The 21,202-nt window shown below is 50.4% G+C and overlaps 2 protein-coding genes and 1 long non-coding RNA gene across 5 annotated transcripts; 1 reads left to right on the forward strand and 2 right to left on the reverse strand.

Moving 5' to 3' along the window:
* Positions 1-199: 199 nt before the first annotated feature.
* RPL26 (ribosomal protein L26) lies at positions 200-6,387 on the reverse strand. 2 transcript variants are annotated; one of them, XM_043583080.1, is made up of 4 exons: positions 6,258-6,387; positions 5,151-5,323; positions 3,893-4,033; positions 200-375 (listed from the first exon to the last, which is right to left on the reverse strand). In XM_043583080.1, the coding sequence occupies exons 2-4, from the start codon at positions 5,316-5,318 to the stop codon at positions 247-249; spliced, it is 438 nt and encodes a 145-aa protein (XP_043439015.1). In that variant the 5' UTR covers positions 5,319-5,323; positions 6,258-6,387; the 3' UTR covers positions 200-246. The 2 variants fall into 2 exon arrangements, with proteins under 2 accessions (XP_043439015.1, XP_043439016.1); XM_043583081.1 differs by having other exon boundaries at positions 5,897-6,287.
* Positions 6,379-8,619, forward strand: LOC122484937. Its single transcript, XR_006297747.1, has 2 exons — positions 6,379-6,492; positions 7,598-8,619. It is a non-coding gene; the product is annotated as an uncharacterized LOC122484937 (long non-coding RNA).
* Positions 8,620-13,435: 4,816 nt separating this feature from the next.
* Positions 13,436-20,796, reverse strand: RNF222 (ring finger protein 222). 2 transcript variants are annotated; one of them, XM_043583082.1, is made up of 3 exons: positions 20,621-20,796; positions 16,357-16,569; positions 13,436-15,785 (listed from the first exon to the last, which is right to left on the reverse strand). In XM_043583082.1, exon 3 carries the CDS (start codon positions 15,756-15,758, stop codon positions 15,165-15,167), a length of 594 nt encoding a protein of 197 aa, XP_043439017.1. In that variant the 5' UTR covers positions 15,759-15,785; positions 16,357-16,569; positions 20,621-20,796; the 3' UTR covers positions 13,436-15,164. The 2 variants fall into 2 exon arrangements, with proteins under 2 accessions (XP_043439017.1, XP_043439018.1); XM_043583083.1 differs by lacking the exon at positions 20,621-20,796 and having other exon boundaries at positions 16,357-16,627.
* Between the last annotated feature and the right edge of the window lie 406 nt (positions 20,797-21,202).

A 21,202-nucleotide genomic window follows, 5' to 3' on the forward strand; every position in this document is an offset into this window, starting at 1 on the left:
AAAAAAAAGAAAAGAAAAGAAAAAATCACTACCTTAGGTCCTGATTTCAGAATATTGTTAAATCCCAGTTGTTAATCAAGCCACAAGATAGGGGCGACCTGCCTCCAGATGGCAAATGCCACCTAACTTCCCTGAAAACGGGTCCCCTGTGAAGTAGGTAGTATCTCCAGGCACCACACAGAAATTAAAGGCTCCATCATTTTATCATTTTAACAGTTTTTATTTAAAGTTGAATATAAGATTACTTTATTCCTGCATCTTCTCAATTGTTTCTTCCTTATATTTGCCCTTTTCCTTTCCTACTTGGCGAGATTTGGCTTTGCGTTCAAGGATCTTTTTGCGGTCTTTGTCCAGTTTTAGTCTAGTGATAACCACCTGCAGAAAAACAGAAACATTTCTAAGCTTTAAATAGTTACTAGTTTCACAAGCTAACCATATGTATTTTTGTTTCTATTATAACCTCAGAATCGTAAAGTTGGAAACGTAGCCCCTATTCACGCTTCAACCCACAAAATCATCCGTACAGACCTTGTTTCAACAGATCTAATTGTTAAAGACCTCCAGGTTACGATAAATTTTAGTTTTAGGAAGGAAGGTGAGGGAAAGGGGTAAAGGGCACTGAACCAGGTTTGCAAACACAGCACAATGACCGAAAAGAGAATCTCTGCCATCAGAGAGCTTGTATTTTAGTATGGGGAGAGAGAAAACAAATTAAGTGAATGTATATCAGACTCTGACATAGAGAAAAACCAGGCAACGTGGGGAGGCGAAGGAATGTTGGCAAACAGGCTAAGTCATAGGATGGTCAAACAAGGCCCTACTGGTAAGGCTCCATTCAAACAGACACTTGAAAACTTGAACACATTAGGGTGAGAGAAGTCAGAGACCTGTACTGTATGGCTCACGAACACGTGCAATTGTAAAATCAGAATAAAATGGTGGTCACCAAGGGATAGGAGACAGGATAGATGTTAAGGGTACAAAGTTACAAACAGTAACCCCCTGGAGATACAATGTACAGCTCAGTGATCTCTACACAATACTGTATCATAATCACCAAACTTGCTAAGAGACTAGAACTTAGTTACTCCAATTACTAAAAGGGATAGGTATGCACCACACAGGGGTGCTCGTTATTGCTACAGTGGCAATCATATTATATATAAAGCTATCAAACTAATAGCTCATACACCTTGAATTTACACATTCTGTCAAATATATTTTGCTTTTTTAACGCTTATTTATTTTTGAGAGGACACGTGCGAGCAGTGGAAAGGCAGAGAGGGAGCGAGAGAAGACCAAATGGGCTCTGAGCTGCCAGCTCAAACTCCCGAACCATGAGATCATGACCTGAGTTGAAATCAACAACTGGATGCTTAACCAACTGTGCCATCCAGACACCCAATAGATTCCAATAAAAAACAAACAAAAAAGATAAACACCTGGAAAAAAAGGGGGTGAAGAGCGATTCTGGTGAAAGTACGGCAAGTCCAAAGGTCCAAAGGCAGAACTTAAAAGGTTTATACGTACATGTTTCTCAATCTTAAGTGTGTCTAAGAATCATCTGGAGAGCTTGTGAAAACAGATTAATGGTGCTGCCCCAGTAGACCTGGAACAGAATCTGGAACTCTGATCAGGCGGCCAGGTGATGCGTGTCTGCTGCGAGCATTCGGCTGTACGAGCAAGGAGGCCAGCAGACTAGATCACGAAGAGTGGACGTCTGCAAGCGGCTGCTGAGGGGATCGAGTAAGGTCTTAAAAGGCCACTCTGGGGCACCTGAGTGCGTCCCGACTCTTGATTTAGGCTTGGGTCATGACCTCATGGTTTGTGAGTTCTAGCCCCACACCGGGTTCTGCACAGACGGTGGGGAGCCTGCTGGGGATTCTCTCTCCCTCAAAATAAACAAACTTCTATAAAAATAGAAACAAAAAGGCCACTCTGATGGGAACAGACAGGATTCTGGATAGAACAGACGGGGGTGTAAAATAATAAATGACATTTTCGTCCTGAGCAGTTGGGAGGATAGAGCTGCCCTACACGGCGATGGCGGCAAACTGTGAACCAAGTCAGAAGCTTGAACACATTAGGTCTGAGGTCATCTATCAGAAATCCAAGCTGAAATGCAAACTAGGCCACTGGACGCTGAGGTCTGGGTTGGAGTCACCTGCCTTTGTATGTGTGACGTCCCCAGGCGGAACTCAAGACAGGAAGGTGATCACTGCGCCACAGCGAGGAAGTGGGTATGTCCTCAGCTGTGCTACCTTGAAAAGACCAAGATTTCCTCACCTGGAATCCAGGTCCGCCTGCCTGCCTGCCTGCCAGAGTAGGCAGCAGCAAATACACGTGGCAAAGAACGCAACTCTTTCCCAAAGTTTAACAGTCCGGGTAGTCCTAGCGATCCTGTTCACCAGGAGGCAACCCAAAGAGTTCCTGAAAGAAACCCAGAGGTTTCTTTCCAGATGCACATATGACTGGTGAAGGTTAGAAAACGAGAAAGTCCTTGCTCTTAAGAGAACATGCGAGGATGGGTCAAGACGCTTGTAATCCACTGGGGGTATTGAAGAGGGGTAAAGAAAATGCGGGAAGATATTTATAGTGAATTCCAGGTGAAAGAGATGTAGGAATTCTACCACACCAGTCTTTCAACTTTCCTGTGGTTTGAAAAAGAGATTTACGGTGGCAACATAAAACGTTTCAAAACAAAAAACACAAAACTGGGGAGCCATCAGTAGCTCAGTCAGTTAAGCGGCCGACTCTTGATTTCGGCTCAGGTCCTATCTCTGTGAGTTCGAGCCCCACGTCAGGCTCTGTGCTGTCAGTGCAGAGCCTGCTTGGAATTCTTTTTCCCTCTCTCTGCCCCTCCCGGGCTTGCTCTCTCTTAAAATAGAGATCAATCACAGACTGCTGGATCAGAGAATTCACATCCAAGTTCCAGACAGGCACCTGTTATGGGTTATTAACAGACTGGATTTTGTATCCTGGCTCAGACACTATCACCATCCAGGAGATCTTAGGTTCTGTGCTCCAGTTTTCCTCCCCATTTGTAAATGTATGAAATCTCTGCAAGGCTGTAAACTTGCCATACTGACTCCACTTTAATATGTAAAAACAAATAGGGGATCAGCTCCATTTAATCTAAAAATTACCCTGTTTCCTAGCAGCGCCTGGATGGCTCCATCAGTTAAGCATCTGACTCTTGATTTCTGCTCAGGTCACCATCTCACCGTTCGTGAGTTCGAGCCCCACACTGGGATCTGCGGGGACAGTGCAGAGACTGCTTGGGATTCTCTGCCTCCCTCTCTCTCTGCCCCTCCCCTGCTCACTCTCTGTCTCAAAATAAACATTAAAAAATAAAATAAAAATAACCCATTTCTTGATTTTAAATTTTGTCGTCAGACTGATCAGTTTACTAACTGCTACTGACCAAAAGGTACATTAAATATACAAAATGACTGTTTTTTTTTTTTAAATTTTTTTTCAACGTTTATTTATTTTTGGGACAGAGAGAGACAGAACATGAACAGGGGAGGGGCAGAGAGAGAGGGAGACACAGAATCGGAAACAGGCTCCGGGCTCTGAGCCATCAGCCCAGAGCCCGACGCGGGGCTCGAACTCACGGACCGCAAGATCGTGACCTGGCTGAAGTCGGACGCTTAACCAACTGCGCCACCCAGGCGCCCCACAAAATGACTGTTAAAAACAACTTGATCTCATAAAAATTTTTAGACCGGTTTCCAGGACTCCATTCAAATATGGTATGTGCCCTAAGACTGGTTTCTAGAACCTCTAAAATCAGGAGTCTATTTCTATGGGATTGCTCTGCAAACAAGCAGTCCCACCTGCCAACACTTGCTGTACTTTCCTTCTCTCACGCATTCTCAGAGACACCCACCTTGCTGGGGTGGATGCCCACGTGGACAGTTGTGCCATTGGCCTTCTCTCGCTGCACTCGTTCAATGTAGATGACGTACTTCTTCCTGTAAACCTGGACCACTTTGCCAATCTGCTGACCTTTGTAGTGTCCTCGCACAACCTAAATACAAATTCACAAACGACAGAAATATTAAGAAAGTCAACCTTGCAATCAGGAAAACTAAATCACGTAAATGTCATTTACTCTCTCAGATCCGTAAGACCCTTCAGTTTTGAAAGATGTAACAGTTACTGGAAACATGGGAGTAATTCTCTCTGGCTTTAATTAGCCTGCAAATAAACCCTGCCCCCATATACGCCCTGTGATGGACAGTTCGCCCAGCAACTGATGGTCTGCAGTGGTGGGCTTGGTAGGTTAAAAACGAGTCCACTTAGGCTTTTTGTAGCTGGGTGACCACAAGGAACTTTACTCCGTCTCAGACGAAGCGAGAGGCCACAAGATTTAATTCACAACCCAATAAAGTGTCCCACCCGGTCATAGAGTAGGCAGCAGCAAATACATGGGAAAAAACCCAATTCTTCCCCAAAGTTTAACAGTGTCCTACCCGGTAGCCCTAAGATCCTGTTCGCCAGGAAGCAACCCAAAGTGCTTCTGAAAGAAACCAGAGATTTCTTTCCAGAAGCACATCTTCTCGCATGAAGATGATCTCAAAAACAGGGAAGACCACCTCCCAAATCTAGTGGCAATTCTAGCACCAGCCCAGTAGCAACCAGGGGCTGTTCGCAACCTGCACCATTACTTGGGAACTGGCTTCATCTTTAAATGGGTATTAACCTCATCAAATAGTACTGGGGACAGACGAGTTGCTTTAGAGACGGCCTAAAATCTTGCAATCGACAGCGGCATGTTCCAGCTAAATAACGTTCACAGAAACGTCCGCTTAAATAGATTTGGCAAGATATTCACCTGTAAATGTGAAACCACCAGAGAAGACTACGGTTCAGTTACAGCTTCTGTATCTGGACCCTCGACAGCCTCTTCAATGACCAAACGCACCAAGAAAAAGAGAACCGTGGGGTAACGCTCTGGTTCCGAACCACCTTTCCGCTTTCTGATACTTGGGGCAATTGCTGTTTTTTTCCTGTTTGGGTTCTTAGTGCCTTTGTGCAATCCTGCTCTGGGGAGCACGGTCTCAAGTGCATCTTTCTCAGCAGATGATCCCTCTTCTATGCCAGGTGTGGGGGTATCTGCCAAGACACCCGGGCACGGCACATACCTGTACTTCGTCGTCCTTCCGGATGGGCATGGATCGAACGTTGTACTTCTGTCGTAGCTCTTTGGAAAGAGGGGAGGACATAATCTTCCTGCGAATGTGCGAAGGTGCATTGAAATGCCTTTTACGGTTCTTGCTCCGATCGGAGGTCACAAACGGATTGAACTTCATGTTGGCTAAAGACAGAGTGAAAAGAGGCGTAAACCCTTAAATGCTCAAAACCTCATTCAGCGTCCCAACAAGTGACATTCCAACAATTTCATCGTGAAGGTTCAGAAGCCCACCCTGTCGTGCTTTCTATATTCGTTTATGGGACAAAGAGTTTTTTTTTTTTAAACGTTTACTCATTTTTGCAAGACAGAGCGCAAGCCGGGGAGAGGGAGACACAGGATCCCAAGCAGGCTCCAGGCTTTGAGCTGTCAGCACAGAGCCCCACGCGGGGATCAATCCCACTAGCCGTGAGATCATGACCTGAGCCCAAGTCGCTTAGCCTACTGAGTCACCCAGGCGCCCCCGACAAACGATTTTCCATTCGTAACAGACTTGTTTTAGTTCTTAAGCTTTTATTTTAGTTCACAGCCTCCAAGCACCTGAAATATCGGGTAAGGAACTTAAAACAGGACTTGTATCTCTGATGAAGGCAAAGCGGTCCGACGACTCAATTACAACACTGCGCTTTACAAAGACCAACCAAAGCCAATACCCTACGGACTCGGACGTGAACGCATTTAGCTCCGTTCTCCCCAAACCTGGGAAACGCTGCACATCTCGGGTCCGAGAAAACCTTCTAATGAGCGCGGCCTGCAAGTTCCCTGGCTTTGCCAAAGTTATTTCGAGGCTCTTCCTTAAGAAACGACACTGAATAGACTCGAACCATCTGCGCAGAACCCCTCCTCTCCGGGCTCCGATTCCGAGTTCCCAAACCCCTCTCCTCCCTTCCCGAGTCGGCCGCCCCTGGAATTAAGAGGAAGACAGGCTGGGGACCATCCTAGCCCCTCTCCCTCGGCGCTACTCGTTCGCCGGGAGTGTATCGGGCCCCTAGGGCCAAAAGACAGCACACCCGCGAACGGATGGCTACGGATTACTCGCGCTCGGCCAGCGAAAACTCACCCGCTGCAGCTCCAGCGATGGCCGCAAAAGGGAAGAGAGTTACACGCTACTTCCGGTTCTGTAAGTTTACGAGAGATCTCGCGAGACCGATCGTCTCTTGGCGCGAGAGAGGCGCTGGGTTTGAACGAGAAGAGGAAACTGGGAAAGAGATTGGTGACTAGTGACCCCCAGCGGCTAGGAGGGGAACTGCTAGGACCTGCAAAACTGCCCTCTCCGTGGCCTGGTGTCTCCCGGGGTAGGTTTGGGTTCTGCAGCGGCGTTCTCTGGGAAGGCTAGTTCCTGGGCGGGGGGCGGGGATTGCTCAGGGTGTGACTGTCCCCGTGAGTGGTGAGGGAACGGGCGGCCCATTAGCCAGGTGGCCACTGGCGACCTCGGTTCCGTGGACACCGTCAAGGCTTCCCGGGCCCGTGGCGCCGGCGTGCCGAGCGCGCCGGTCCTTTAATGGGCTCCATCCGGCGTGTGCTGCCGGCTCCGTGGGGCGCTCCGACCCGCCACGGACCTTGCAAGGGCTGGGACGCGCGATCCGTCCCCGCCCAGCGCAACGAGATTGAACCTGAGTTTCTAACGAGCTCGAAGGTGATGCCACGGGGTGCCGGTCCACACTCGCAAGGAGGCCTTTGCAAGCGGAGCGCTGTGCCCCTTTCTGAATTGTACTGCATGCTGTCTTTCGGTTCAGGGTCTGATGGAGGCAGGGCGAGAGGGTGCCCTCCCCAGCAAACGGATTCTGGGGCAGGCTGCAGTTGGGGTGTGTGTGTGTGTGTGTGTGTGTGTGTGAGCTCCCGCAGGGTGCCCTGCCGTCGAGTACTCAGTAGGGGATCGGTTTCTGTTGAATGAGTAATGCATTGTCATTGAATGAATGATGCAACGTCCAGAAGACATGCATTTCATAATAATTCCTGAGACATAGTGAGCTTGCGGAGCACTGGAAACGCTCTTCTCCTTTTCACGTTAACTCCTTTCATCCACCAAATAGCCTTGTGAGGCTGGTACAGTATTATTGTTCCCATTGTACAGATGGGGCCATTGAGCCACAGAGAAGTGGGAGGAGCTTGTACGCGTTTTGTAGAACCCATAGGTTATGGTGGGACCCGTGTAGGTGCTCCCCAGTCCCTTCCCTATATGGTCCCAATTTCTAGGACTCCATTTGGTCGAGTCAAAGAGCAAGAAACCGTGTCCTTGAGGGGCCAGGGTAGAATCAGTAAAGAACCTGTGTTTTCGTGATTTAAGAAAAGTTGTGCTTGAAATATGCTGTAAGGTAAACAGCCCCAAATTTTTCTAACTGAGAGATTCAGATAGAGTATCTCTACTACAATTCTTTTTTTTTTTTTTCTTTTTTTAAGTAAACTCTGCATCCAACCTTGAGCTTGAACTCATGACCACAGATCAAGGGGCACATGCCCTACCAACTAAGCCATCCAGGAGCCCCCACAATTCTCTTCAACAAATGTTTATGGAGCATCTTTTGCAAGCCATCCCTAAAAGGGACACTGGAGCTACAGAATGAAATTAGTCAAACCTTCTGCCTGCAGGAAGCTCACTGTCTTAGAAGAGAGAGAAACAGCGAGACCCCGCAATCACGGGACCCCAGGAAAAGTGCTGGTTGAGCCAGCCACCCTTTCTGTGCTCCGGGAATAGGACAGAGCTCTGGGGTCAGGGAAGACTTCTGGGGTGAGATCACCCTTGGCTGAGTTTTGGAGAATGTTAAAATTAGCTCCACGAAGCAGTGGGAATAGCTGGAGGGGAGGCTTGGAGGTGTGAAGCAGCATGATGTACTGTCTCCAGGAGCCAGGTCCTGGTGGCTGTAGTGAAGACACCTTCAGAGAAAAGCCCATGGGGCTCCGGGGCTGAGCTGAATTTGATTTGGTGGCTCAAAGTTACAGCCGAAGCCTTCCTACTTTGCCTTCCTTTCTGATCTTCACGGACTCACCTTAACTCTCTCTCCTTGTTCTTAGGAGTTTCCTTAACCCCCTCTTCTTAAGGTCTCGCCTAACCTCTTCCTCTCTTCCCACAAAGGCCTCTTCTGTTTCCTCTTCCTCCCCATCACTCACTGCTGACACCCTTCCCTCCAAGGCCTCCTTACCACCACCCTCCCTCCGCCGCCGTGCACAACACTGACTCATGGAGATTAAACCTTCAGGCCACCATTTGGACAGCATAACCACTTTATACGGCGTGAAGAATGCCAGGGTACAAATTGTGTGCACAGATGCAAATTACTGGTAGCCTGGTTGAGAGTCTGTTTATCCACATAAATGTCTTGGCTCCTCCCTGCACGAGAGTCCGGGCACCTCACCTGGCTGCCCGCCCCCCACCTTCCTTACGTGCCTCTAACTTGATTTGAAAAAGTTCCTTTAAAAAAGTTTTTTTAATATATTTTTTTAAGATTTTGTTTTTATTTATTTTTATTTTTTAATTTTATTTTTTAAAATTCACATCCAAATTAGTTAGCATATAGTGTTTAGTATTTATTTTTGAGAGAGAGAGAGAGAGAGAGAGAGAGAGAGAGAGAGAGAGAATGAGCGGGGGAGGGGCATAGAGCAAGAGAGACACAGAACCCAAAGCAGGTTCCAGGTTCTGAGCTGTCAGCACAGAGCCTGATGCGGGGCTCGAACTCACACACTGCGAGACCATGCCCTGAGCTGAAGTTGGATGCTCAACTGACTGAGCCACTCAGACACCCTGAAAAAGTTCCTTTTAAACTGACTCTTTTGGGTCCTTTTGAAACCAGTCTTTGTGAAGTCCTAAGTCAAACCAGCTATCCAGACTCCACACCTAAGTCCCTTGGACTAAAACGTTTTTAGTCCTTAGACACCTAACCATCCCATTTACCCTTCCTTCCTTCTCCCTTCCTTCCTTCCTTCCTTCTTGATTGCCTGTCTTCACTTATACATTCTTCAAATATTTCTCTAACTCTTACTCTTTACCAACTCCTATGCCAGGCACTGAGATACAAAGATCAGTAAGATTGGGCACCTGGGTGGCTCAGTCGTTAAGCATCTGATTTAGGCTCAAGTCATGATCTCACAGTTTGTGAGTTCAAGTCCCACATCGGGTGAGCCTCAATTCTCTCTCTCTCTCTCTCTCTCTCTCTCTCTCTCCAACTGCCCCCTGCTCAATTGTGAGCTCTCTCTCTCTCAAAAAGAAAAAAAATCAGTAAGATCTAGCCTCCCCTTAAGGAGCATACCGTCTAGAAGGAAGAAATGGTGAAATGGCCATGTCAACAAACAGGCATAATAAAGTGTGCCTGGAAAGGTAATGGGGTGCAGTCGATTCTAACTGAGGTTGGGCTCAGGGAAGTCTTCACAGGTAACCCTTGGATTATTTCTGGAAAGCCAGGTAGGAGATCTCCCGGGAGACAAGGGTGGGGAAGTATCTTCCAGGCAGAGGGAACCACCCAAGCAAAGCCCAGAGCCTTGCGCCCAACACCATTTTTTGGAACTGCCAATAGTGTGTTGAGAATTAGTTGTGGTGTTCATTTGCACCAGGTAAAAGGAATATGGGGGAGAGTGTGGGGATGGGGCAAGGTTATTTGGGGCCAAAAGAGGACGTCTGGGCTGATAAGGAAGTCAGAGAGAGAAGCGAGGTGAGCCACAGGGCTGTCTGAGTCATTGCAGGCTTTGCCGAAGGTAGAGGTCATGGGAGGGTGTCTCAGGAGTGCAGAGGTGCTATGTGCCCAGGCTCCTGGCATCCGTGGCCTGGGTTTTCACTAGAAATAGACGGATCCTTAAGCTTGCTTGGTAGGGCTAGACTCTGCAGGTATATGTTAAAATTAAAAGGGTTTTGGGTTGCTTTTTTTTTTTTTTGCATGAGTCTAAAGTTTATTTATTTTGAGAGAGAGCAGGAGAGCGAGAATCCCAACCAGGCTCTGCACTGTCAGCTCATGAACCCATGATGAGCTCGATCCCATGAACCCTGAGATCATGACCTGAGCTGAGATCAAGAGTTGGAAGCTTAACTGACTGAGCCACCCAGGTGCCCCTAAAGAGCATTCTTATACATCCGGCTTTGGCTCAGGTCATGATCTCCCAGTCCGTGAACTCGAGCCCCACGTCAGGCTCTGTGCTGACAGCTCGGAGCCTGGAGCCTGCTTCGGATTCTGTGTCTCCCTCTCTCTCTCTGCCCCTTCCCCACTCACACTCTGTCTCTCTCTCAAAATAAAATAAAAAACATAAAAAAAAAGTTTTTTTAAAAAGAGCATTCTGATACATAAATAGACCCATGAAGAGTTAAGTAATTTATCCCTAAGATATGCACATCATTTTTAATTCAGGTGTGTATAAAAAAGAGAAATAGGCTTTAAGTCTTCTTCTTTGGATTAAAGACATTTGGGGGCACCTGGATGGCTCAGTCGGTTGAACGTCTGACTTCCGCTCGGGTCATGATCTCACAGCTGGTGAGTTCGAGCCCCCCATCGGGCTCTGTGCTGACAGCTCGGAGCCTGAAGCCTGCTTCGGATTCTGTGTCTCCCTCTCTCTCTCTCTCTCTGCCCCTCCCCTGCTCGTGTTCTCTCTCTCTCTCTCTCTCTCTCTCAAAAATGAATAAACATTAAAAGCAAAAGACATTTGGAAAGTATTATTCGGGAATGCCAAATGTTCTCCTGGAAGAAGAACCGTGGTTTCCAATAGGAAATGCTGATGAAATTAAAAGACATCGGTGTTGGTAAAGAAGACCAGGAAAGGTTTGCACTAGGATCTAGTTCGAGAGGAGTTTGTCTGCAGAGAGTGGACTCCTACGGGCACAGCTGGCTGCCAGCCTGGGCCTTGGTGGCAGAGGCCCCGGCCCGGCGATTCCAGGTGGACCTGGAATCCGGGCTGTCCCCTCCGGTGACCGTCGCCTTTGTTATCTACACGGACCAGGCTGGACAGCGGCGGGTACAGTGTGTGCCCAAGGAGCCCCACTCATTCCAGAGCCGGCTGCCCCTGCCAGAGCCATGGCGGGGACTTCAGGATGAGGCCCTAGCCCAGATCAGCGGGATCCCTGGCTGCATCTTGGTCCACACCAGCGGCTTCACTGGTGGGCACCACACCCGAGAGGGTGCCTTGAGCACGGCCCGTGCCACCCTGGCCCAGCGCCCAGTGCCGATGCCTCCCACAAATCCCCTACCCCGATACAATGCCATCTGTCTCATTAAAAAAAAAAAAATTGTGTGGGACCGCGGAGAAGGGCTCCTGTGGGCCTCCGGTATAGGTCCAGTAGATGAAATCAGATAGCATGAATCAAAAGGTTGAGATGGGAGAGAGTTAGCGTGAGCCAGATGACGTGACACACTTTTTTTTTTGTCAAGGCACGTGACTAGGATTACACAGGTGGCCAGGTCATATAGACTGCTTTGCTGTTTCATTTGGAAGATAGCCAAATGTAATATAATTTCCATGTATTGGCATTGATTGATGAACACGTGCTATTAGATTAGGGCATTTAGATTTAGGTGGCCAAGTTGTGTGTGCATGCGTGTGCGTGCATGTGTGTGTGTGTGTGTGTGTGTGTGTAAGGGGCACGCCCCTGGACAAGGGAAGGTAGGGAGGAGGAACAGCTCATGTTTAATCCCAGGCATCCATCGGTCTGTCTGTCCATCTCTTTATTTATCTAATGGTATCTCTCTGTAGTACCCTGACCTCAGGGTGGTTTACTCAAAGCCAAAGCTTTTCACTTGACAAAGGAAAGGAAGGGTAGAGAAAAATCAAAACAGGCATAGTAAATGATCCGGCCCAAAGAAGTCCATAGGAGCTAAGAAACACTGAGTCAAATATTAAGCTTCTTACCTTCCTTCCTGGTGTGCTTGTTTAGCATAAGATGTCACACCTCTCAGCAGACAAACCAGCCCCACTGAGCCGTAGCTGACACCCTTGAGTCACAGGACAGGTAGTCCAGCAGCTCTCAAACGTTTTGGGGGCCAGCTCCTCACGGGGCAACAGGTATGTACCCTGAAGATATCTTTGGCATCTAATATCATTTTTAAAAAAAGATTAAAATTTTTTTTAAGTGTTTTATTACTTATTTTTGAGGGAGAGAGAGAGAGAGAGCATGAGTGGGGGAAGGACAGAGAGAGAGGGAGACACAGAATCCAAAGCAGGCTCCGGGCTCTGAGCCATCAGCACAGAGCCCGATGCGGGGCTCGAACTCACGAACCATGAGATCATGACCCGAGCCAAAGTCAGATGCTCAATCAACTGAGCCAGCCAGGCACTCCTGTACTAACATTTTTCAATCTAATTCTTGAATAAGTAGTATGTTCGCTTGGTTCAAAAAGTATTGGAGCGCCTGGGTGGCGCAGTCGGTTAAGCGTCCGACTTCAGCCAGGTCACGATCTCGCGGTCCGTGAGTTCGAGCCCCGCATCGGGCTCTGGGCTGATGGCTCAGAGCCTGGAGCCTGCTTCCGATTCTGTGTCTCCCTCTCTCTCTGCCCCTCCCCCGTTCATGCTCTGTCTCTCTCTGTCCCAAAAATAAATAAACGTTGAAAAAAAAATTAAAAAAAAAAAAAAACCAAAAACCAAACCAAACAAAAGTATCAAAGGGGAAGGGGGAAATCTCCCCAGGCCCCTACTGATTGTCACGTAGGGTTTTTCCAATCCTTTGTGATGACAAAGTTGCAATTATAGAACACTGCCTATCTCCGCAAGTCTATCTACAGGATATGTTTCTAGAATAGGACTTGCTGGGTCAAAGTGGAAATTTTGATAGGTGATGTCAAATTTCCCTTCCTAGGGTTTGTTACCAATATACATCCCCAACCACCTCACCTGCTTTCCCTCAGCTTGGGCAGCAGAGTGGGTTTTAAATCAGGGTCTGAGGGGCACCTGGGCGGCTCAGTCGGTTGAGCGTCCAACTTTGGCTCAGGTCATGATCTTGTAGTCCGTGGGTTCAAGCCCCACTTCAGGCTCTGAGCTATTCTGTGTCACCCACTCTCTCTGGCCCTCCCCCACTCGCACCCTGTCTGTTTGTCTCTCTCTCAAAAAGTAAATAAACATAATTTTTTTAAAAAATCAGGGTTTGATGGGCCAATAGGTGAAAAATGGTATATATACCAGCAGAATTTTAATTTGCATTTCTATCACAAGTGTGGCTGTTTTTTAAGACCCATTTGCCTTTGTATTTTCAAACTCATTCGTGTAAAGTGAATTTTCCCAGAAAGTCCAAGCTCAGAGCTCCCCGTGGGTGTTGGCAATGTCTTTGGAATCTTTGGGAAAATATATACCTTTATTTAAAAAATAACTTTCGGCGTTCTTTGAAAATAAAAGAAGTGCCAGCTATGAGTCACCACTGAATGAATGACATGAAAACACCACAGGTTTTTTGAAATTAGCCTTTGGCAAACACAACAGAATCTGAAAAGACTAGAGTCAAGTCCCCAGAAATTCAATGACACTGTTGAAAGCAGTCTGACCGAGCTTAAATAAAACAGACTCATTAGAGTCTTTGTAAATTTAACATTTTGAGTCTTGTAATAAATATGTTCCCCATGAATCCACCTGTTCCCTACCCCCCCCCCCCGCCCCCACAAATAGCACCTATGCTCTTTTTGAGTCTGGAAAGGAGCAAAAAGAAGTCCATAAGTGTTTTCAATCAGCCCCCCCTGCTTCCCAAATATCCCCTATACAGTGGAGCCCTTCCCTGGCGGTCCCCTAATGGACACCAGCCACCACAGGGATTTGGGAACTAGATAAGAGGCAGGGCGTTATTTTTTTCTCCATAGATAGCGAACTTTGCCAAGAGGCATAGGCTCGGGGCGGGGGGAGCGTTAGCTCTTGGCACAGCCGGGGTGTGAACAACCGCCTATCCCAGAGAGCAGCTGAGAGTTTTTGTCGTTGTTCATCCTACAGTTAAGATTATGGCCCGTTGACGTATGGGCAAGACCCCGTCCGAGGCTTTCGGAGTGGCCCTCCTCACGGAGCCGGGCCACAGTCCAGGGTGGGGACTGTCTCATTGAGACAGTAGAGTCCCTGATGAATTCAGCTGTTTGCTTCCCCACCCGTCCTTGCCCGGCCCAGCCCAGCTGGGAATGGGCCTGGGAAACTGGCCCGGCTGGTGTGACCTCTAATGAGTGGTTGGGTCATGAGGACCTGGGCCGGCTGGGAGGCGGGAGCCCCCAGGGGTTAATTTGCCCCCATAGTTGCATACTTCTCGGCTGACTCAAGTCTCGGTCAGGCTTCCCCTGCACTCCCCGCCCGCCAGTCCACCCTTGACAACCCCAAGACTCAAACTTTGGACCGTTCACGGGCCCGCGAGGCCTGCGGAGGCCTCTGGCTCTGTTTGTGGGCCATTTTGCCAGCCTCGGCCTCAGCTCCCCTTTTCTGTTACTTCCCCCAGAGGTCCCCGGGGCCACAGCCCCTGAGATCAGCTCCTCCCCACAAGGGAAGGCCTTCCAGGCCGGGGACTTGGGGTTCAGGAGGACTTGGGGGCGGGAGGGCAGCCGTGAGGACGTTTGCTGAGATTCTGGGAAGGGCGCTCTCGGGCCCCGAGCCACTGCTTCTGTTTGTTTCCGACAGCAGACTAGAGAACCCCGGGTGGGAATTCTGACCTGGAGGGGTCCTGCCATTGGGCCCCCAGCCAGCCACCAGTGAGCCCCGCCTGGCTTCGGGTGGGTCACCTGGCAGAGAAGGAGGACGCCTCAGGGCTGGTGACCCCACGGGAAGGGGAAAGCCACCAGCTCTCCATTTTGCTCAGTACCAGCCTGGAGGAGGCGGGGAGGATCTGCTGAGGCTACCGCCAACCCCCACCCGGGGGGTGGGGAGCGCAGCTTTGGTTCCTGAGGGGCCTCCACTGCCTTCTGCACCCTGGCCCGGAACCTGGTGTCCCTGTCTGGGCCCAGAGCTCAGCCCCAGCCTCCCTGGGCCCCCGCCGGGCGGGAGGAGCCAGAGGTGAGAAGTGAGGACGCCCGTCCAGGCCCCGGTCGGCCCAGGGCGGCTGTCAGGCCTGCTTCCTCACCAGCAGCACCCAGGGCAGGATGGCGGCCACCACGGCCACCACGGCGATGAGGGTGATGAGTAGCAGGGCCCGCGAGCGGCAGCAGAAGGCCCGGCGGGAGCTGGGGGCCGGCGAGGCCTCCGACAGCTCGGCCAGGCTGCGCTGGGGCAGCACGCTGTCCTGCTCGCCCAGGGGCATCCCGTGGCGGCTGATGACGAAGACCTGGGGCTCCCGGGCCAGGCCGGGCGGCGGGTCCGAGGGGAGCTGGGCGCCCTGGCTGGGGGGCGGCCTCCAGGCCGTCGGGGAGGCGGCCGGGGGGCCCACGGGCACGGCCAAGGTCTGGGAGCTCCTGTCCAGCATGGAAGCCCAGCGGGAGCTCTTCTTACTGAGGAAGGTGACGTAGCGGCAGATGGGGCAGACGATGGTCCTCTGCACCTGGCCGTCCACGCGGGTGGAGAGCAGGTACTTGACCAGGCAGTCGTGGCAGAACACGTGGCCGCAGCTCAGGGTGCGGCTGGCGCCGTCCAGGTCGCGGAATTTCTCGTAGCACACGGGACACTCGCTGCCCGAGCTGTCCTTGCTCTCCCCTTCTGACATGGCCACTCTGCCGAGGCAGGGCCTTAGCTGTGGGGGGCGGGGGGGAGAAGGGCTGTGAGCACCCCCGTGCCTTTCCCTCCTTCCCAAGTCCCTCCCACACCTCCTGGCCCCTGCCCCAGAGGCTGAGACCTGGAGCCAAGCCCCTTAGGAGGAGAGGAGGGAGCATTTCTGGAAGGATGGGGAGACAGATGAGGAGGAACCCCAGCCCCCAGAGACTCCGCAACCAGGGGCGTGGATTGTGACGAAGGCGTGGCCTCCCTGATCCCTCACCCCAACCGTGACATGCATGCGTGGTGAGGTCATCACCTCTCCTCTTCCTGCTTCGATGGCAGAAGCGAAGGCAAGGGGGGAACCCGCTTCCTGGGGGAAGCGAGCAGCTAAACAGATGCTCCCCCCTCCAGATTCAGCCCAGTCTCCAGTATGGGTCTGTACCCAGAGTGGCCATTTTCCAGAAGGTCCTCTGCTGTTCCTCTCTCTCTCCCTGCTCGGGGACTCGGCAGGGCCACTGGATTGTATCCAGCCATCGGACTGCATTCCTCTCTGTGCTGAGCGTGGCTATAAAGCAATGACTGTTTTGAAAATAAAGCTCAGAACTTACACATCCAAGTGCCCGCTGGCCCTCTGTGTCGTCACGGCAGGGAGCTGTGGGCTCCTACGTCCACCCGCCACAGCCCACTCATTCTTCAAATTCTTCCTGGGCTGCCTAAGGCAGCTAGAGAACCTTCTGATTAACCCTGGCAAAGGCAGATTTTCATGCTTCGAGGATATGTCTGGTATTTTGGAAATGGCCACAAGTCACTGGGAGACAGGCCTGGTGAGAAAGTACATGAATGACCAAGTGCTGTGATGCTGTTTTGAATTGAAGATACAGAGGGGCGCCCGGGTGGCTCAGTTGGCTAAGCATCTGACTCTTGGTTTCAGTTCAGGTCACGATCTCACGGTTCGTGAGGTTGAGCCCCCCCCCCCCCCCCCGTCGGGCTCCGTGCTGGTGGTGCAAAGCCTGTTCGGGATTCTCTTTCTCTCTGCCTCTTTCTGCCTCTCCCCTGCTCGCTCGCTCTCTCAAAACAAATAAACTTAAAAAATAATTTAAAAAAATAAAAAATAAATAAACTGAAGATACGGAGTCACCGTAAAGGAACAAGGTAGGTTTTAAACATTATCTGAAAGCAAACGAGAGCCCCCAAAGATGTTTTCAGCAATGGCAGAATTGTTGGGTTAAGGACACAGCTTCCCAAATGTTGACTTTGAAGTACAGAAACACCTACTTGGGTACGTGGTGAGGCCCAAGGTCCCTCACTTACAAGTTCCCGGTATCCTAGCTGGGTAGCCTCAACTCATCTAGATCAGCCTCTTTGGAAGGAACCGTGATGACCTGTCATTGATATTTTCTTCCACCGGTGACATAGACAAAGACACCTGGACACGCTGACAAATGGAACTCTGTGGCACCCCCACAACCCAGAGATGACATAATGGGCACAAGGTCAGTTATTAGAAAAGACTATAGTTTCTCTCAAATCATCAATCTTTTGGAATCGCTCCCCTCTCTTGGCTTGGTTCCGAATACATTTTGCCAAGTTGAAAATGTCCCGGAAGGAAGAAGGAGCAAAAAAAAAAAAACCATGTAAAGGTGGGGACAGGGGACCTGGGACCCTGGAGGCAGCACCGAAATCTTTTCAGAGGTTTTCAAGCTTTGGTCTCTGGGTGATCAATATGGCCCCCAGGCTGGGTGAGGATTTCAAGTGCTCAGACTCTGCACCTGAATTCAAGTCCTTGATACGCCCATTACCGTCTGTATAGCCTCAGGCAAATTGTTTAACCTGGAGCTTGGGGTTCACAGCACTGCTTTCCTCTCAGAGTTGTTCAGAGCGTTAAGTGAGCCAATGTGACCGAAGAGTCTGGTACACAGTACGTGCTCAACAAGTGGGAGATGTCATTGCTAAGACAGGCGCCTAGCATCTGCCTCCCCCTCCGCCACGCCCCACGAGTTGTTCCTTATTATTTTTCGAAAACATTTTTAATGCTTATTTATTTTTGAGAGAGACAGAGCGTGAGTGGGGGAGGGGCAGAGAGAGAGGGAGACACAGAATTTGAAGCGGGCTCCAGCCTCTGAGCTGTCAAGCACAGAGCGTGACACGGGGCTCGAACTCACAGAGGGTGAGATCGTGACCTGAGCTGAAGTCGGATGCTTACCCCACTGAACCACCCAGGCGCCCCAGTTGTTCCTTATTATGTAGATGACTAAAAAACTAGCACACACCCCTAACAGAGGCCAGCTCCCCTCAGATTAGAATAACTGTACAAGATGATGAAGAGATGATGGGATGGACTGGGCAACAGGTTCAAGGGGAGATTAGGGAAGTGATGGGCAATAGATAACAATTAAGGTGATGATTCCAATGTTTCTCTGTCATTTTTGTTTCTTAACACACTCACAAATGTCTAAACTGTGCATTATTCTCAAGGATGACCATGATCCTCTTAAGCCAACCAACTACTCACAAATCTCCCCGCATTTCACAACCTCCACAGGCGTATGGTGGCAATTCTATCCATCCACCCACCTGTGTACCCATCCATCCATCCACCCACCCATCAATCCATCCACCTATCCTTCCTTCCATCCATCCATCCATCCATCCATCCACCCACCCATCCACCCATCCACCTATCCTTCCTTCCTTCTGTCAATCCATCCATCAGTCCATCCATCAATCCATCCATCCGTCCATCTATCTATCTACCCACACACCCATCCATCTACCCATCTATCCTTCCTTCCTTCCTTCCTTCCTTCCTTCCTTCCATCCATCTACCCACACACCCATCCACCCATCCATCTATCTTTCCTTCCTTCCTTCCTTCCTTCCTTCCTTCCTTCCTTCCTTCCATCCACCTACCCACACACCCATCCACCCATCCACCTATCCATCCATCCATCCATCCATCCATCCAATTATTCAACAAATAGTTCTTGAACTCCTGCTGTGTGCCACGAACTAAGCTTTGGCATTGAAGATAAGCAGGATCAAGAAGGTCCTTCATGAAACTTTAGAGCCCAGGTCACATGTATAAATGTTCTTGAAAAAGAGATTAAAAAAAAAAAAGAGGAATGGTGATTAATAGCTGAAGTTGTTTGGGTCACTGAGAAGTAGGTATCAAGGTATGCAAGAGAATTCAAGCAGATGGTTAAGAGAATGTTAGGGGAAGGAAGGACTTTTGAGGTCATTTAGTTAAATCTAGTCTTATAAGGGAGGAGACCAGGTCCAGAGAAGGGGAAGTGGCTTGACTGAGGCCACCCAGGAAGATGACAGAGAAGGAGATGACGGAGAGACAGACATGGAGAGAGGAGATTCCATAGATGATATAGAGAAGGTTATTAAAATCAGTAGATGAGTTGGGTGAGTAGCTCTTTAGCTGAGTTGGGAAGCACTATCCTCCCTGAGGTGAGCAGGAGGGGGAGGAGGAAAACTCTAATTTTCACTGGAGTTTGAGGAAAAGTAAAAGGGATCCAGGGGTGCAGAAGGACATCCTGGTCCCCACTGGTGGCCTCCCTGGGCAACCTTTTCTTCTTCCCGTGCTTCAGGAGAGCCACACCACCCGTGCCTGGACAGCGCCACCCTCCTTCCCCACCTCCTTCTCACCTCCCTTTCTCGGTCCTTCCCTGCCCTCTCCCTCCTTGCGTCCCTCCCTTTCTCTTAATTCCATTTCATTATTCCTTGAGTTCTTCTCATGGGCCTGACCCTGTACTGGGGTGCTGGGGCCGGGGTGAGGGCAGTCAAAGAAATTCAAGGAATGTGCTCTGATTTGGGCACAGACTAGCTCGATAACAACGTAAGACGTTATATGCCCAAAGGTATCCCCGCTGGTGCTTTAGGAAACTGTGGGGAGAGTAGGGTTGGAAAGTCTTCCTAGGTGAGGTGGGACCAGTGTCGACCCAATAATAAATAATTATAACAGCGACCGTTTATTGAACACTAATTACGTGCTTGGTATATTATATCTCTTCCTCATGTAATCCTGACAACAACCGAGGGAGGTAGGTATTATTTTCCACTTTACAGATGAAGGGACTGAGGCTCAGGGCTGCAGGAACTTGTTCAAAGCCACACTGCCAGTACAGGGTGGACCCAGGAGACAGGCCAGTACAGGGTGGACCCAGGCTGCCTCTAGTGAGGGTTTGGGTATGCCTCCACGGAGGACAGTCCAGACCTTGGTCAACGGAGAGCAGGATGGTGGAAAAGGAGGTCCCAGCCCTCATACCCCCGCAGAAACCCTGATTTAACAAACACCCATGGATGGAAATCCCTTCTGAGAGCTCCAGAATCCAGTTGTATGTGTTAAACAGGTACAGCCTTCTTATGTCTAGCCTACCTCGTAAAGTGGTTTAAAAAGGAGATGAAACTCGCATCACCTTGGTAGAGACCTTCCTCAGAGTGACTCTAAACACGGCTGTCACTCCGGCCACCTGTGAGGCATGGGGAGGACCAGGCTGGCCCAAGGGGAGCTGACCTCATGAAACCCCAGCACCCACAGCAGCAGCCCGTGGTGAGGACTGATGGGGGGTACTGTCAGCCCAGGGCATTCCCGCCTCCCCCACCTTGGGACGAGGAGCCTGTTAGGCAGAGACACGTCTAGGCAGCTGGGCTTCCCTCCTGGTGTCCCAAAGTGGGACCCTGTGGCTTCGGCTGTGACCACTTCCCCACCCCTAGACACTACGCACGCGCGCGCGCGCACACACACACACACACACACACACACACTCCCACACCCCTGTGCCACTCCAGTTTTGGTCCAGAACCTCGCCAAGCTCTGATTGGATCTCCCTCCTTCCCCGCCCCCAGCCAGTCCCCCAGACTCACTTTGGCTGGGACCAGGGAGAGCAGCGTCCGCCTCTCCACCGCGTCCTCCGCGGAGCAGATCTGAGCCACCCACAGGTGTTGGGCAGACGGCACGTCTTCCTGCTGCTGTCACTGTGACAGCCGCTGAGGCATTTCCTAATGACTGAGCAGGTCGGGAGGACAGTGAAGGGAAGTGAATGTCGCCCAACCCGTTTGAGGCCAGGAGGCTCTTGGCGTTGGCCAGGGGATTGGCAGCTTCTGGAGTCAGGTGATCTTGACGGGGATGCTAGGAGAGGAGCCCCTGGGTCTGCAGAGGAGCCCGGGGATGGGTTCCCAAGACAGTCAGGAGGTCTGGCAATGGAAGCCAGGATCCAGGACCCCTTTGACTGAGGCTATCAGAGGTGGGTCTCCCCATCCCAACAATAAGAAATGTGTCTTCAGGGCACCTGGGTGGCTCCGTCGGTTAGGTGTCAGACTTCAGCTCAGGTCATGATCTCGCGGTTTATGGGTTCGAGCCCCGCATCGGGCTCTGTGCTGTCAGCTCAGAGCCTGGAGCCTGCGTCGGATTCTGTGTCTCCCTCTCTCTCTGCCCCTCTCCCGCCG

This window comes from Prionailurus bengalensis, chromosome E1, assembly GCF_016509475.1.
Source record: "Prionailurus bengalensis isolate Pbe53 chromosome E1, Fcat_Pben_1.1_paternal_pri, whole genome shotgun sequence".
Taxonomy (NCBI): Eukaryota; Metazoa; Chordata; class Mammalia; order Carnivora; family Felidae; genus Prionailurus; species Prionailurus bengalensis.